This window comes from Sceloporus undulatus, chromosome 4 (genome assembly GCF_019175285.1).
Source record: "Sceloporus undulatus isolate JIND9_A2432 ecotype Alabama chromosome 4, SceUnd_v1.1, whole genome shotgun sequence".
NCBI lineage: Eukaryota > Metazoa > Chordata > Lepidosauria > Squamata > Phrynosomatidae > Sceloporus > Sceloporus undulatus.
Window position 1 is genome coordinate 111,143,035 of NC_056525.1, and position 17,335 is coordinate 111,160,369.

The 17,335-nt window shown below is 42.5% G+C and overlaps 1 protein-coding gene across 9 annotated transcripts in view; it reads right to left on the reverse strand.

Moving 5' to 3' along the window:
• The window catches only part of DPH5 (diphthamide biosynthesis 5), a 221,938-nt gene that overhangs the window by 17,734 nt on the left and 186,869 nt on the right, over positions 1–17,335 (reverse strand). For 7 of the 9 annotated variants that reach the window (XR_006103654.1, XM_042464785.1, XM_042464782.1 and 4 more), the window contains one exon: positions 7,225–7,349. Coding sequence is in view for 8 of the 9 variants with exons in the window: in XM_042464785.1 (XP_042320719.1) it covers positions 7,225–7,349 (125 nt within the window). In the remaining variant the exon portion in view is untranslated. Of the gene's footprint in view, positions 1–7,224; positions 7,350–12,804; positions 12,998–14,037; positions 14,088–16,104; positions 16,135–17,335 lie in introns of those variants that run through there. The other 2 variants (XM_042464784.1, XM_042464779.1) reach the window with 2 other exon arrangements.

Below are 17,335 nucleotides of genomic sequence, written 5' to 3' on the forward strand. Positions count from 1 at the left end.
TTCTTCCTTTTCCACAATGCTAGAACTAAGATACACTTGATGTTTCTGCTGTAAACATTCTAAGAGTGGAGCCATTCTTAACAAGGCCAAAGCAACTATTGCATGTTGATATTAACACCAATAATTTCTAGTTCAAACACTCTAGTCCCTCCAAAATCATTTGAGTGGGAATGGGCAGAACAATGTTAAAAACAGAGTAAGAACAACTTAAAAAGTCATTAAAAAACAGCTTTAAAAATCTAAGGTCACATAGAATAATACAGTTTGACCATCTGCCAGAAGCTTAACAAGAATGAAGATAGTCAGATCTCCCTTCGGACATGTTTCCAATATTTAGTCTAAATATTAGAGGAGGAAAGAATCCTAATTGCATGGTCTAAGCCTCCATGGATAGAGCTCTCCCTCTCCTACTTCAAGACAAAGATGGAAGAGAGGCTCATGGACTTCGCCTGCCCTATTCTTCTCAGTAAACAGGGAAGCCAAACGAAAAGTGAAGGTCACAAAGTAGGAGCTCTATATCTGCATTAGACTTGAGCATGTAAAGAAATATAGTACAGCTAAATAGAGGAAACTAAACATACCTAAGTATAGTTGTCCCTGTACAGTCAATCTGTTCCAGACACAAACACACCGCGAATCCAGAAAAATGCCAATATTGGAGTCGCCACTGGTTTCAATGGTGGCATGTGCACCATTTTGGTCCCCTCCCGCTTGCTGTCCGCGAATGAGCGAGAATGTGGACTCCAAGTCCGAGAATCAGGAGGGATGACTGTATATCTCTTGATGGAAAGTAACTGTGGACCTGTGACTACCACAGCACAACCCCATTACATTGCTGCTGATACCCTACGCATCAATTGCTGGAGGAAAGCAAGAGTGCTCAGGGCTATTCATAAGCTACAGTAAGAATTCACTAGGAAGAAATAAATCTTCAAAGGATGAGGACTTTCAAATGTTCTTGAATTCCACATACCATCGGAACCATCCAGCATGGCCAATAGTCAGGGTTTATGGGAGATGGACTCCAATATCATCTGGAGAGCCATAAGTTCACCACTGATAGAATGCACAATACAGAGAGTGAATAGCGACTACTTTGATTTTGTGGGCAATCTAACAATCAGTGGAGATAAATGCTAATCTTTCTCTGAATTACAGGACTTCCAAGTTTCAGGTGAATGTAATTGACTGCAATGTTCTGTTGTATGTGAGGGGACCCTGAACTTTCCTGGACATAGAAAGCAGCAGGGATCCATTCATAGTACACAGTTCTAACCACTGTGATTCCACTTTAACTGCCATGGCTATGTCCTATTCAGTCTTGGGGTTTGTAGTTTGGTGAAGCACTAGATTTTGCTGGCTGAGAAATCTAAACGAAGATGAGGTAGAAGAGCAGGTTTGGGTGCTAAACATGTTTTTATTAAGGTTAAAATAGAAATGGCTGTATGGGGTGGGGAAGAGTGTATAACACACTGAAAAATCTCAACAGTGGTAAATCTAACCTGGGAACCTGAAAAGTAAACTGTTGTGGTTTTTGGTGTGAGTGGGGAGGAGCAAACACATCTTAAAAACCACAGCAGATGGCATTCTAAAAGCTAACTTACAATCTTAGAAGATAAAATGCAAACTATTGTGGTTATCAGTGTGTCTCTGTGTACAGGAGTCAACACACAAAATCCTCCAACAGCTTGAAATGCAAACTGTTGTGGTTTTCAGTTGTAAGGCTGTGTGCTTGTGTTAATCATTCCAGGAACAGTACATTACACCACACCACACCACACCTAGTCTGGTTAACACCCCTCTAAAAACCACAACAGATAGCATTTTACTTTCTTTCTGCCTGCAAACTAGATGTTCTACTTCTTTATCTTTCTGAGGAGTGCAGGGCATCTGTTGACTGGCAAATATAAAGTCTACCTAGTGACAGGACAACTCTGGCATAACTCCAATACTTCCTTCATTACTGTGCAAGTGTGCCTTCATGTAATTGTAAATAAGAAACTTTGGCATGCACGGTCTGCATGATTGATTGTCTCAGCAGATTCAAATATGGTATTCAAGGGAGCTTCAGGAAGGGTGGTTAGTACCCCTCAAGAGCACTACTGCCTACACCATACAAACCTCTAGCTTTGAAAAACACTTCTCTACAGAGGAAGGAAAGAAAAGGTTGCAAAAGGTCAAGGGAATGGGACTACAGTGTACAAGTAGCTTGCAAATGCAAGCTCAGATTGTCTATTCGATGAGAGGCCCATAGCCTCTGTTCAAACTGATTGACAACTTACATTTGGACTCACATGAAAATGAGTCTATATGGTCTGTTATTTACAAAATCAGGGGTGAAGGTAAGGTAAGAGGTATGCAAAAAGAGAGCTTGGAGAATTAATGCTTAAAAGTAATTCACTCCTATCCACTTGTAATGTTCAAAAAGTATTCATTGACATTACCCATTACAGTACTTGTAGAAACTCATAGTGTTAATTTTTCAATTGCTTTTTATTTTTTCAGTGCTTTTTACTTTTCAGCTTTAATCAAGGGTGTTTTTTTTAAAGCAATGAAAGGAGAATGGCATAAAACTTGTAAAAGTTCCGATCAAAATGCTTCCAAAAAGTCCTAAATTCCTGCAACAAGAAACAACTGGCAAGAATCTAATGACAGAAGTAACATTGTCCCCACTTATGTTACATTTTTAATGTGGATTCCTTACACATGTAAGTGACTTGTGTACTTGTAAATAACTTGTTATGAATAGCTGTTTGGAATGTATTGCTTCCAAACTCTGGGCAAGAAAGGAAGCGGAAGAGCTTATGTTTGCATCACTATGATTGTTCAGAGGTCTGACTTGGTCAAAGTAGCTGATCTGGCACACATCAATTGTATTTACAGCACTGCATAGCCCAACCTCAAAATGTATTTACATAAGAAATCCAAATCTGAACAATGGCTTCAGCTGTCCTCTTTTCCCCAAGGTACCTTCGTTCAAGCCTGCTCATTCCATGTAAGTGAGAAGGGAACAGATAAAGCATCTGGTTAGGGAGTGTGAATAAGGAAACCTTGTTTCAGGGATTGATTTCCACTGGGGTTTCCCTGCTCCCCACAATCCTCTCTTCTTTCTCTGAACTTTGTTCCTCTGCTATCATTTTTGTCACTTGGAGGTTGGGATGGGGGAGTAAGAAGTATGATAACTGAAGTTGTCCAGGTGAGAGGTTACCTAAAGGTTATTCCTTCCTGTCAGATCTCACTGAAAAGAGAAAGGGTTTTCTGTCTTCATGGCACCAAAGTGAAGTGCAGAAGCACACAAGCTGTGGTTGCTGAGATTTGGATAAACAAAGGGAGCCTGTACAGGGCCTCTATGTCCAGTCTCAAGAGCAGGTGGACCACATCCAAGGGTACATGGGTTGTATTTGCCCTCCTCCGACCACAAGGAACCACATACTCCTCAAATACCCTACCCTCCAATAATGTTTCCCTACTCAGTCAAAAATCAAACATTTCTTTTTTTTGTATGTCCATACTAAAAGTGCCTTCTAGTGGTGGTGGGACTTAGAGAATGTCCTTCCACAAAAGGTCTTAGGTAGTCACAAACTGGGGAAATAAGTACAAATAAGACAGCTTTGACATGCTCTCAGATTTTCATAATTATTCAAAAATGGCCTTCATGAATGGTTTAATTACTTTAATTCTCCAAGGCAGGCATCATCTGTAGTTAAGGACCCATTCAATTAAAAAAATAGAAAATAAATAAATAAATGGCCTCCTAATTTTCCCTCGGAAGTATATTTATATCAATTACACTTTTTTTGGATGCATACTTACTCAAGGGAGGAACCCCTTGTGTGATGTATACAGTGATTACATTTTCCTTCCCCCCTCTTAATATTTCAAGGCATGGCAATATTAATTTTGAACCACCAGCTGGAAACAAAAGCCCTCTTCGATATGGCTTGACATTACAGATTGATGATGCTTGACTGGCTGGGGCAAGGCAGCCTTCTGGTGAAAGAAAAGGCTGCCCCTTCCAGCGGGAATAAGGAAAGGAACTAAGAGGCTTAATAGACCCAAACAGATAAGAGATTGGTAATGACCCAGATGTTCACAGAAGACCGGAACACATGCACATGAACAGAACACATCAAGTATGCAATGAATGGGATAATATTATGCTCCCAAAAAAGTGACCACATGGCTTGCAGGTGCAAAATTCAACTGAACAAAGTATAATGGAAAGTAGCAAGGGCAACAAATGAGAACTGCCAAGCAGGAAAAGAAATACGGCCAAATTGCTTTCAGAGGGCAGCTTGCACAATCATAATGAATTTAAGGGCTGTCGCTGCATTATTGATGGTAGGGCTTATGTATCAAGGAAACAGATGTCCATACTCCTGTCTAAGGACATGGTTCAAGTAGCTATATTAGCAGGCATGAAGTTCCTGTTATCCTAACCATAGCTAACAAACTGAGAATATGCCATGACCAGCACAATCTTTCTCCTGTCTTTTTGTATATACTATCACATGTATTTCTCTTTCTCTTTCATGGCTTGGAGCTAACAATAATGGATATTGGCTAGCTTCATAACCAGCGTTTAAAAGCCCCTTCAAACTCAGAGCTAGGAGAAGGTTTTGGTTCTTTCAGAGAAAAAGTCCCAGTATCCCCCAGTCAGCATAGCCACCTGACTACAATTTCTACAGTCCTCATACCAAAATGGCCATGGAGAGTTTCAGTCCAAACTCTTCCAAGCTCTGTTTGGGGTACATGAACACTAAAAAATTATAGCACTGTATTCCACTGTGACTGCAACTTATGAAGTTCTGGGTTTTATAATTTGTAAAGGGGACTACAGCTATCTGGCTGATAATTCTAAATCTTCTTTCCCAAACTACAAATCTCATGATTCCATGAAGTGCTGCTATGGCTGTTAGTGAAATGTAGCACTACAATTGTGTAGCATGATTGAGTTGATCCTGATGTCAAATTCAAATCTGTGTCAATGCAAATATGCAGCTAGAGCAAATATAAAGCAACAGTGGTCCTTCAGACATTGTTTGCCTACAGCTCCCACCAGCCTTAGACAGACATAGAACAAATGGTATCAGTCTCTGGGAGATGGGAGGGCCCAGTTACCCCTCCCCTTCCCACTATGGGCACAGATGAGAAAAATAAGCCTTGGAACTGCAGGATATCTAGTTATTGGCAGTGTGCTGGTAGACGTTTGTAGACTGCTTGAAGTTGTAGTGGGAGCAGCTAAGCAAATCACAAAATTGACAAGTGAACATAGGCAGAGCTCCTTCTTTAGCTCTTTTCTACCTCAACAAATCCAGCTAATGGTTTGTTTAGCTCAGGAGTGGACAATTGCAGAAAAGCTGGGGGGGGGGGTATTTTTTAAAAATAAAATTATCATGCAGGCAGCTAAAAATACAGTATGATCCACGTATCCACATAAAACCGAGAGTAATAGCAAACTCTACTGAAATGAATTATTTCTGCTGGAAGTTGACCACAGAAGGGTAATCCAAACTGGCCAAACAAAATGGCTTCAAACTACTGTGAAGCCTAGCTGTTTAGAAGATGCACAAAACCAAAACTAAGTGGACAACAAAATGAAGCTGTGCTCCGTGACTAAAAACTGGGGCAAAAAGAAGCTCTGATACTCCAACTTAACACGGAAAATGCGCATCACTGCACGAGCATATAAACAGCCTGGTCCCAGTACAGGACTGTGGCAAAGCGAAAATGCAAAAGTACATCAAACAGGGCAGATCGCCAATAATGCAATGGATGTAACTGCAATGTACACAAACCAGACATCCAACAGGGGGCATGGGGCAAAGGGGGGGTGAATGGGACGTGCATGGGGGGGCCTCTATGACTGTTCTTTACCAATGTATCACTGGGCACACCAATGCACCATAATAATGATGATGATGATGATGATGATTTATTTATAGTAATCCTGGCGGGTTACAGCTATAAAGATACAGAGAATACAATAAAATAAAATACAATAAAATAAGATTAAAGAGAGTGATGTAAGTCACAGAATTCACAGCTAGACCTTATGGAGCGAGGACTGTCTTTTTCACTCCCTCCCAGGTCTGATGATGACAGTTGGTACGGAGGGAGAGTTCTTCTTCTTGAGGCAAGAATTTTATTTAATTTTAATTTAATTCTTCTCATTAAATTTAAGAGAAGAATTGGTGGACAGAACGACGTAAGTCACAGTAAACCGGGAGAAGAACTAGGAAGGGAAGGCCTGCCTGCTGCGGCCTAAAACATAGGATCAAGATGCTTTTTCCTGCCTGCCTGCTGCGGCCTAAAATCATGCTGTTGGTCCTAGAGATTCCTAGAGAAAACCATTCTAGGCATTTCTAGGTCCCCTAGTATGACTCTATGGTCAACTTACGCCAGAAGCATAATAGGATTGCTCTGGAGAGCCAAGAAAATGCTTAGAGAGCACATTTTTTCAGACATGGGTAAGTGAAATCACAGATACCACTACCATGGATATGGCAGTCATACTGTACCAAAAAAACCCAAACCCAAACCCTTCACCATAACAAAACCAAAGTAAAACCTCAGGAAGTGGCCAGAAGTTCACATCTCATTTTTAAAACATATTTTTTCTTCACGTTAAACAGTGGGAGAGGAGGGTGGCCCACACCTATTTGCAAGTAAATTGCCACTCCTGAAGACCCTCCACCTTTTTTTTTGGGGGGGGGGTCCGGAAAAAGGACTGTATGGGTTGTCTGGAGAAGTCAAAGTCTGCAAAAACATATAGGGAGATAGGCACATGGGGCACCCACCCCTAGTTTAGCTGTTCTGACTGCAAGCAGGAGTGATCTATCAGTATGCAAGCAGCATGCTGCTTGCAATCTATAGGCCTGGGTTTCCTTATTGTCTCATCCAAATAAGAATAAAATTATTAAAGCAAATTGTGGAAGATATATGGGAACCTCTTTCCAGAGCTGAGAAGAGAGAACATTCATGTCTAATTAAGATATGAAGGCATCCAGTTTTTGGAAGAAACATGGAAAAAAAATCACTTTCAGTCTCATAACTAACCAATATTTTCATATTCAAAAGAAACTATTCACTTTCCAAAATCTCAGATGATCTCATAATGAATAGATTACATCTCAGAATTCCACCTTTCCACATAATCAAACCAAAATGTATGGCTGAACAAAACCGGTCACACAGTTATTTAGATGTGTTGTTTCTTCTTACCCAAAAGGATCTCCCACTACAAGAAAAGCCACGTCACATTGATGGGCATCTTTCAAGATTGTATCTGCTTCTTGCTCTACAATTTCTCGGTCTGCAAGAATCAGTTCTTTGCCATAGAATTCCTCCTGGGGGTTAAAGAAAAAAGGGATACTATTACAACAGTACGTTCATCCTATGGGGGTGTTCTAATAAAATAGAAACACACAATTCTCTAAGATCAGCACAAGAATTTCTTCATTCAGCACACAGTTAAAACTAGCACAAGATGCAATAATGGTAGAGATGTAAAGATCCAGAAAAGAAAACAAAAATGGAAGAATGATGAATAAAATATTTAATACAAGGCATTCCTACATTCAACCTTGCATATTATTTCTAAAATCTATGCAGCAGGTATGTATTTTGATTATCTAGAGCAGTGTTACTCGAAGTGGTAGTCCCTGGACCAGGGCCAGTCTGTGAGCCACTGGCTGCTGCTGAATTTCCAGGACACAAAAGCAGAAACAGCTGTATGAGCACAAATATGGTGACAGTCCCTGGTATGTCAGAAAAATGTAACTGTTGGAACTCCATATCAGATAGCCTTAAAAGTTCTGATATAGAGCATCTCACATCATTCTAATTCTTGATCTTGATTTCCTTCCCTCAAGGAACCATTGGGGGCAATGGGACTTGAGCATTCAGAGATTTTGGTATCCCCCACGGACTGTCTGAAGGAAGAGGCCCCTCCCTCCCTGTCCTCTTGCCGCCGAGGGCGCGATTCAGGCCGCCCCCGCCACATCGGACTTCTGCCGGAAGAGGCCCCCCCCCTCCTCACTTCATCTTGGCCTCAGAGGGACGATCAGGCAGACCCACAACATCAGGGACTGTCTGAAGGAAGAGGCCCCCCTCCCTCCTCAACTGTCATCTCGCCTCAGAGGGAGTCCTCAGGCAGACCCAGCAAACATCAGGGACGGTCTGAAGAAGAGGCCCCTCCCTCCTCAACTGTCATCTTGGCCTCAAGGAGCGATCACAGGCAGACGGTCAGGCCCCAATTGCCACCCCCAAACAACAAGAGGCTGTGCTCCTAAAATACAGCTTATTGAAAGGTAAAGGTATAGGCAACAGAAGTGACTTCTTTGTCAGGAATGAAGATACAATGTTACAGATGGGTTATATAAGTCCCACGACAGACCCACCCCATTAAGCAATAAAGTTAATTAATTTGAGCAGTCTTTCCCGTGCAGGGAGGAATCTCCTCCACCCAGATGACGTAGTGTCCTCTTGTCCGGGCCCTCCCCGGCCCCTGTTCCCAAAACAAGTAAGTTCTCACAAAGTGTTATCTCCTCCTTGCACCTGTGGGCCTTGAAGCCCAGACATCCACCCCTACTAACTAAGTAATATAAAACCTTAACACACTATGAGTATATGTTAAGAATGGTTTTATATCCCATCATCCACAACCCAACATACATGGTGCATATAAAGCATAAACAACAACATATATCATATCAAAGAACATATTAACTCTAAGGTTTAACTCACCCCTCCCAACACAAGAGCCGTCTCGGCCTGGCTGGGTAACTCCCTAACATTGTAACATTCCAATCCTAATAAGCAAGAACAGAAGAGCCATCTATCTATTCCCTTCTAGTACATTCTAACTAACCAATATATATATCAATAATTTCCTATTATGTCCTTAATCAAATAACATCTAAACAAAACCCTAAACTAAAATATCCCTCTGACAGAACCCCAATGAATATATAAATGATCCATGAATATAGGAATGCAGGGGAGTTCTGACACAGACCCAGCAACATCAGGGACTGTCTGAAGGAAGAGGCCCCCTCCATCCTCAACTGTCTCTCGGGCCTCAGAGGGAGTGCTCAGGCAGACCCAGCAACATCGGGGACTGTCTGAAGAAGAGGTCCCTCCCTCCTTACTGTCATCTTGGCCTCAGAGGGAGTGCTCAGGCAGACCAGCAACATCGGGACTGTCTGAAGGAAGAGGCCCCTCCCTCCCAACTGTCATCTCGGCCTCAGAGGGAGTGCTCAGGCAGACCCAGCAACATCAGGGACTGTCTGAAGGAAGAGGCCCTCCCCTCCTTAACTGTCATCTTGGCCTCAGAGGGAGCGATCAGGCAGACCCAGCAACATCGGGGACTGCCTGAAGGACGAGACTTCTCCCTCCTTTAATTGTCACCTTGTATTTGTATTGTATTTAATTTTTACTGTACACCGCGATGACACTGCGGAATAGCGGTCTATAAAATAAACGTATTATTATTATTATATTATTATTATTATTATATTATTATTATACTGAGGGGCAACTGTATTTTAATTTTTCTGGAATAAACTGTACGGGTAATGTGTGAAATATGATACCAAGACAAGTCGTACATAATGCATTTTATGTTCTATAGTAATAAAGTAATTTTCAATTATGTTCCTAAAGTAAAAAAATCACATTTTTCTATTTTTTTTTCTGAAATTTTTCCATTCCCCTATTGAGAAATAAATATTCCCAAAATTTCTGGAAATTTTCCATCTCTCAATAATGGCCACCTACCTAGGTGTTTTTTAAGGGGGATTAGTAAAATTCTTGGAGGACTCATTATCAAAGGCTACTACTACACATCTAATATATATTGGGGAAAATGCAGTCATTCAATTAAGCAGCATCACACCTGAGGGCAAAATTAGATACCCGTATATACTCAACTATAAGTCAAGAAATTTATGCCCCAATGAGCTCCAGAACCTGGGATAGATGTATACAGGGGCAATATGGTAATATAGTGGGGATCCGAAGGGGATCCATTCTGGAACACATACACCAGCGCCCATAGATACACAAAACACGGACCCCAGCCCCGTTGTCCCTAATGGTTGCTCAAGAGCTCAAACCGGCTCACAATAAAAAAAAAAAGACCGATGCAAATCAAGTATGAGAGCTTGAAAGATTTGGGAGGGAGGATAGGCAAGTGGAGTCCCCCACAAAGTCCCTCCTTTGTTCCCGAGCCCATATCCGAGCTCCATTCCACTTGCTTGTTGTGAGTATTATTTTGACTTTTTTTTTACTAGTTGTATTATCCTCCCAATTCCTTCAAGCTCTTATATTTGATTTGCATCAGTCTTTTAAACGTGAGCTGTTTGAGCCTGTTGCACCCAATGACAATGCGGCAGCCACATTTTACCCTGACGTATCCATGGGTCATACCAAAATCCCCAATTTTGGCCTCAAAATGTACCCTCGCCTTATACATGACATCGACTTGTAGTCGAGTATATAAGGTATGTGTTTATGTGTTTCACAAACACAACCATCCAGTTTTGGATGAATTACTTCTAAAGTCAAAATGGGGGGGGGTGGAGGTGAGGAGGAGATTGAAACAAGATTCTCCTCTCTCTGAACTCACAACACTAATTTGGTTTTGATCCAGAAGAGAATTGGACTGGAACAAAGTATTTTGAAGATACATGAGCCCTGCGAGATACTGGATGGTGCGGGCACACTCCAATGACACCCAGAAAGGGGGTGACACACAGAGGAGGGTGACACCTGGTCAGTCACCGTTCCCGGGACCTTGCTATCCCAGCCGCCACAGAACTTTGGTGGCAGCCAGGGGCCCGCTCTCCGGCTGCGGGGGGCTTCCTCGCTGCTGGGGGAGCACGGGACTACAGGGAGGGAGGGCCATTTCACAGTTCATAAGAATTCTGCTTCCAAATATTTTTTTGCCTTCACTCCTCAAATTTCTAGCATTGCAGTAACTTAAGACTTCATCTGAGCATTCTGAATACTCTAGGTGTTCAAAGAAAAGAGTCAGGCAAAGTTAACAAGGGATTTCAAAGTGACAAATGCAGGCATATCTCAGTTAACAAATCATCTTCCAGAGAGATTTTTGGTTTGATCTTTTCTAGTGGCCATTTGTTTGACTTCTGGCTGTGCATGGTATCCTCCAGCACTCCAGCACCACGTTTCAATTAAATTTGTTTTCTCCCTACATGCTTCTTAACTGTCCAGTTTTCACATCCAATATATGACAATAGGGAATACAATGGCTTGTACGATTCTACCTTTTGGGTTGTACATTTTTACATTTTAGGATCCTTTCTAGTTCTTTTATAGCGGCACTCCCCATTCTTCGTCGCCCGGTAGAGATGGGTAAAAACGCCGGCCTGTGGGTGGATTCCCGGTGGCGCTCTGCACTTTCGTCGCGTGACTCTACCCCCCTTCGTGCCATGATGCCGCGCACCGCTTTAGATGGTTCACGGCATCATGGTGCAACCCTGGTGCTGCATCTAGATGCAGCGCAAAAAGTCATCACAAAGCCCACCACTGCGGCTGTGGCGCCTTTCAGAGGGTGCAAAAAGGAGCTGCATTTTGCAGCTTTTATACCGCCCTCCGGAGGCCGAATCAGGGCCACAGCGTGCATGCGCGCCCCTTCTTCTGATCTTGCCTACAGCCCCGCCTTATCAATGTTTGATCCTAGGTAAAAAATTACTATTTCTATTTCCTCATTGTCATGGTTGAATTTGTGTAAATTTTCCAGAGAGTTGACAATATATAATTTTCAAAAGACAGCCAGAAACACAGCATGCTGTAGTCTGATTTTCACTCCTTAAGTCAAAATACATATTCAGCATGTACATTACTGCCATCCTGTCTTTTTCTTATTTTCCAGATCATTACAGTCTGTGCTTGTGTCCTAAACAGAGCCATCGTTGTGCAGCATAAGGTTGTGGTTGCTTTTCTTGTGACAGGAGCTTGAATCAAACCTTTACCTGATTTAGCATCTTAAACAAACAGAGGACACTATTTTATCATTCAGAAAATAGTATAGAGACGGTTTTTTTAAAGAAAACTCCAAATGTTTGAGACAGGAATTATTATATACTCATTGAAATACTCTTGCAAGTTGTGATTATCCTTTTATTGCTGGTTTATCACAATATCACTGAATAACCTTGCAGTCAAGAAGAAAGACGAAGAGAGAGGCTGCATCTGCACTGTACTAGGCTCAGTACAGGTACCTCGGATAACGAAATACCCAGGTTCGAATTTTTTCGGGATACGAAAAAATCCCATAGGGATTATTTTTCGGGTTACGAATTTTTTCGGGTACGAAAAACCCGGCGCTATTTTAAATGGAGCCGCGGCAGAGCCGCGCTTTTTCCCATAGCGCCTATGGGTTTCGGCTTACGAAGGCTTTTCGGGTACGAAAGCGGCCGCGGAACGAAATTTCGTAACCCGAGGCACCACTGTACTGGAAATTCTGGCAACTCAGTTTGGTGAGACATTAGCCTTCTCGTCAGAGCCTGGTGCTGCAAAAAACTACAATTCCCAGAATCCATAGCACTGAGCCTTGGCAGTTAAAGTGGTGTCAAACTGGACTATTTCTGCAGTGGCAGATGCAGCCATAGAAAGCAGTTAATCCATTTTATCCTGTGAGGTGGGTTAAATAGAGAGAGAAAGGAGTAAGCACCAAAATATACAGGAAATTTCACAACAGAATGGAAATGGATGTCTGGATAACCCAAAACAGCACATGCTTTTTTTTTACATCATCCCATTCCCATCTACATCCACTACCAATGCTTCCTTTCCAACAGTGAGGATCGAAGTGTAGGCTTCCAGGTACACTCGACTACACTGTTTTATTACCTCCAGACCTTTTACTGTAATATCTTTGTATCCTCCAAGCCCAAGTCCAATGAGATAAAGCATTTTTAAAGTGTGTGAAGAAGCGACGTCAATTCTGGTATGGAGAATTCTGGAACCTGCCAATAAATAAACAAATAAATACTGAATCAAGGAAACACACACAAAAATTCAGGATGTGTTTTTTGCGTGGACTATGCTACAGGTACATGATTTCATATACACAGTTTTAAAAAAGGCTGGTGCATGTGGCTCAGTTCCATCCACTGCATGTGAGCACGCTTTAAAAAACTGGATCGGCCTCATGGTTTTTGCTGTGTAATGTGGACAGCTATCTTTTTCTGGTTTATTCCCATCTGTAAGAAATTTCTGTAAGAAGCAGCGACAAAGTAGCATGTACTTATTGTATTGTGCAAATTTGTGTATGGACTTTGTTTGAAAGCTTGTTACCGTATACTCGACTAAAGTCGACCTCATGGTAGCGAGGGGCAAGTTTTGGAGCCGAAATTATGGATTTTGATATGATCCATGAATAAGTCGAGAGTAAAACTTAAGGCATATAACAAAGGATCCAAAGGATGAAGCAGAGCAAAACAATGTCAAAGAACTTACAAAATTCCAGCAGACATAGCTCTTTGTGTTCACTCTTAAGGCGGGACGGATGGGAGAGTATAAAGGGATTGGTTTCCAGGAAAGATATACTCTTTCCTTTTACCAGGGGATAGTTCCTCTTTTAAATAAGAATAAGATACAGTATTTAGGTTGACCCATGGAAGTCAACTGGGTTTCTTTGTCAATTTTTGACCTAATTTCTAACTTATACATGAGTATAAGATTTAAAAAGCAAGCACACTAGAATGGATGTTCATACCTTCAATGGAATAGAGAGTGGCACTAAGACCTTTAAAAATATGTGTTAAATTTAGCAAGTAGAGGGGAAATACAGATTTTCTTTATCATCAATTACTTCATAAGCAGTTAACTGGGGCCTATGATGTTCACACAGTCACAATCCAAAAATCAATAGATGAGGTTTTTCCATAGTACAGATCACAAACATTATAACTTGCTGAGATCTGAGAATCATGCTGCTGTTAAAAACAACAATTATAAGGAGCAGCGGACAGAAAAATTGGCAATGCCAAAATGATGTTAATACAACACAGCAAATGATTGGGGGAAATCAGCACCCTCTAATAAAAGTAATGGATGGGCTATCCTCAAGACAAATACGACATGGTTCATTCCAACACTGAAGTCTATCTTCCAAGTGTGATTGAGTTCCAACATATCTGAAAAAAAATCAATCCCTGAAACATAAACCATCTCAGTCACTATGTTAACATCTCGACCTTTTCTTTGTTCCTCCCCAGCAGACATCTTAGTTCACCATACCTTCAAGGACAGCTCTATCACTAGCAAAGCTAGAGACTGCTTCAGGTGGCAGATATTGGAATACAATGATGGCAGCCCCTTGGCCGGCAACCATCTCTTTGGAGGACTATATAGGATGTAGGGATGGGGACAGGTAGTCCTGGACTCTAGCTATTCTAATCTATCGGCACAGGCTATGCTGGCCATTTTGGGTTACCATGGACTTACCTACGCTTCAGAAGCAGAAGAGGATATTATCACTGAATGAGAAAGTGAACTGTTAGGATGCTTAGCTTTTGAACCTAGAAGGTTGAGGAAGGAAAGGCTCTTATCTCCTAATTCATGCAGAAAAATGTCTTGGCCCACCTCTGCCTATAAACTGATGAAGATTATGTTGTTGTTGTTTTATATCCCATACTTCTCCAAGATTGAAACACAGGCTACATGCATCAGCACTGGCAGAATTAATGCAACTGACACTACTTTAGCTGCCACTGGCAACAATCTTTGAGAACTCCCTGGAGAACAGGAAGAAGTGCCAGTAGATTGGAGGAGGAAGAAACGTTGTCCCCATCTCTCCCCCCCACCCCAAAATGGGCAGGGGAGGAGGATCCCAACAATTATTGTCCAGTTAAGTCTCTCATCAATACCAGGAAAGATTCTAAAGCTGAACAGAGTCAGTGAACATTTATTATTAATTATTATTATTATTAAGCTTCATAATATATATAATAATCATATAATTTGCACAGTGCTGTACATACATTTAGAAGGCAATTCCATAACCACAAAGAGTCAACATGGGTTTCAGAGAAACAAGTCATGCCAGACAAACCTGATCTCTTTCTTTGATAAAATTACCAGCTTGGTAGATGAAGGGAATGCCTGTGGATATAGTAGGTTTCTCATGACATTCTTGCAACAGCTTGTAAAATGTGGGCTAGACAAAGGAACTGTTAAATGGATCTGTAATTGGTTGACCGGCCGAACCCAAAGGGTGCTCAACATGGCCTCCTTCATGCTGGAGAGAAGTGACCAGTGGGGTCCCACAGGGCTCTGTCCTGGGCCCAGTGCTATTCAACATCTTTATCAATGATCTGGATGACAGAATTGGGAGCATACTTATCCAATTAGGAGGAGTAGCTAATACACCAGAGGATAGGATCAAGATTCAAAGGACCTGAATGGACTAGACAACTGGGCCAAAGCTAACAAAATGAAATTCAACATGGAGAAATGTAAGGTATGCACTTAGGACGAAAAATAAAATGCCAGATATAGGATGGGTGACACCTGGCTGATGAAACACGTGTGAAAAGGGATCAGGAGCCCAAGTAGACCACAAGTTGAACATGACAACAGTTTGAGGCAGCAGCTAAAAAGGCCAATGCCTGGAGAAGAGAAGGTTAAGAGGTGAAGATAGCCCTGTGTTAAATATTTGAAGGGAGTGTCCATATTGAGGAGGGAGCACGCTTGTTTTCTGCTGCTCCAGAGAACAAGACACAGAGCAATGGATGCAAAGCTACAGGAAAAGAGATTCCACCTCAACATTGGGAGGAACTTCCGGACACTAAGGCTTTTCGACAGTGGAACAACAACTCCTCCTCGAGTGTAGTGGAGTCTCCCTCCTTGGAGGTCTTTAAACAGAGGCTGGGATGGCCATCTGCCACTGGGGATGCTTTGACTGAGAGTTCCTGCATGGCAGAGGGGGTCTGGGGGTGTCCCTTATACCTCTTCAGAGCCCCGTTTTAAACTGGAGCCTTGCCCTCCTTCCCTCTATGAAGGCACCTCTCCCAAGGGGCTGAAGGAAATGACCCAGAAGCCCAGGCTCCCCTCTCTCTGTCTCTCACCTACCTTCCTAAGGCGCCTCCAGCGCTTCTGCCATGCCTTTCCCTTCGCTTTCCGGCTTCCCCCTCTGCTTGCCGTAAACAACTGGCCCTCCCTGCTCGGGGTTTGCGACGTTTTACGTCAATCATCGGGAGGCCTTCCATCCTCTGGATGCGGAGGGGAGGGGCATGGAAGGCTGGGGCTGAATGGGGCGCTCTCTTGCTCTCCTCCTCCTCCTCAGTGGAGGCGCCTCAGCATGAGCTCCGGGGGGGGCCGCGAAGGCTCTGGGGGGGCCCTCTCTGCCCCTCTTCCAATGGCCAAGCATCCCTCTCTTGGGGCTGGGTAAGTGCTCCTCCTATCTCCGGATGCTCTTGCAAAGCAGAGGAGCCAAGAAGATAAAGTGCCCTCAAATGCAGTGCCCTCAAAAGACATAGCCCTGTTAGTCTCTGGAGTCAGTACATAGAGAGAGCTTGTAGGAGACTCACTGGAAGGAAGAGTTTTGGCAGCAGGAGCTTTCCTGGGCTTCAGTCTACTTCCTCAGATGCAGAGGGACATACTATTACAGTACTAATAAAAATGTGGAGAGGTCTTGTAGCACCTTTGAGACTCACTGGAAGAAAGAGGTTGGCAGCAGGAGCTTTCATAGACCAAAGTCTACTTCCTCAGATGCTTTTGGTGGAGTGGAAGCCAGGGGCAGACTATATATATATATAAACACACACACCACACACACACACATATATATAATGCCATAGGTATGTGAGGCTGTCAATTCAAATTGAAAATCCTTTGGGTATGGAAATAGATGTCTTTGTCCACAAACAACCATCGTTCAAACTGGGCTTTCTATTCCATACAAGTATTCCATACATTCTGGCATACCTATGGCATATATATGTCTGCCCCTGGCTTCAACTCCACCAAAAGCATCTGAGGAAGTAGACTGAAGTCTATGAAACCTCAGGCTGCCAACTTCAGTCCATTGCTTAAAAGGTTTGCTGCTCAGAGAGCTCTGGTGCCACAACAAACTAAAAACACCAGAATACCATAGGAGGAAGCAATGAGCAATAAAGTGGTGTCAAACTGCATTACTTCTGCAGCGTGGCAGCAGCAAGCTGCTTCTTTTTACAAAACATACCCAGGGGTAGCCATATTGGCCACATAGCAAAGTACGATAGCATCCAAAATACACAAAACAGTGATACCTTTATTAGACCAATCGAAATATACATTATACACGGTGCAAGCTTTTGAAGCGCCA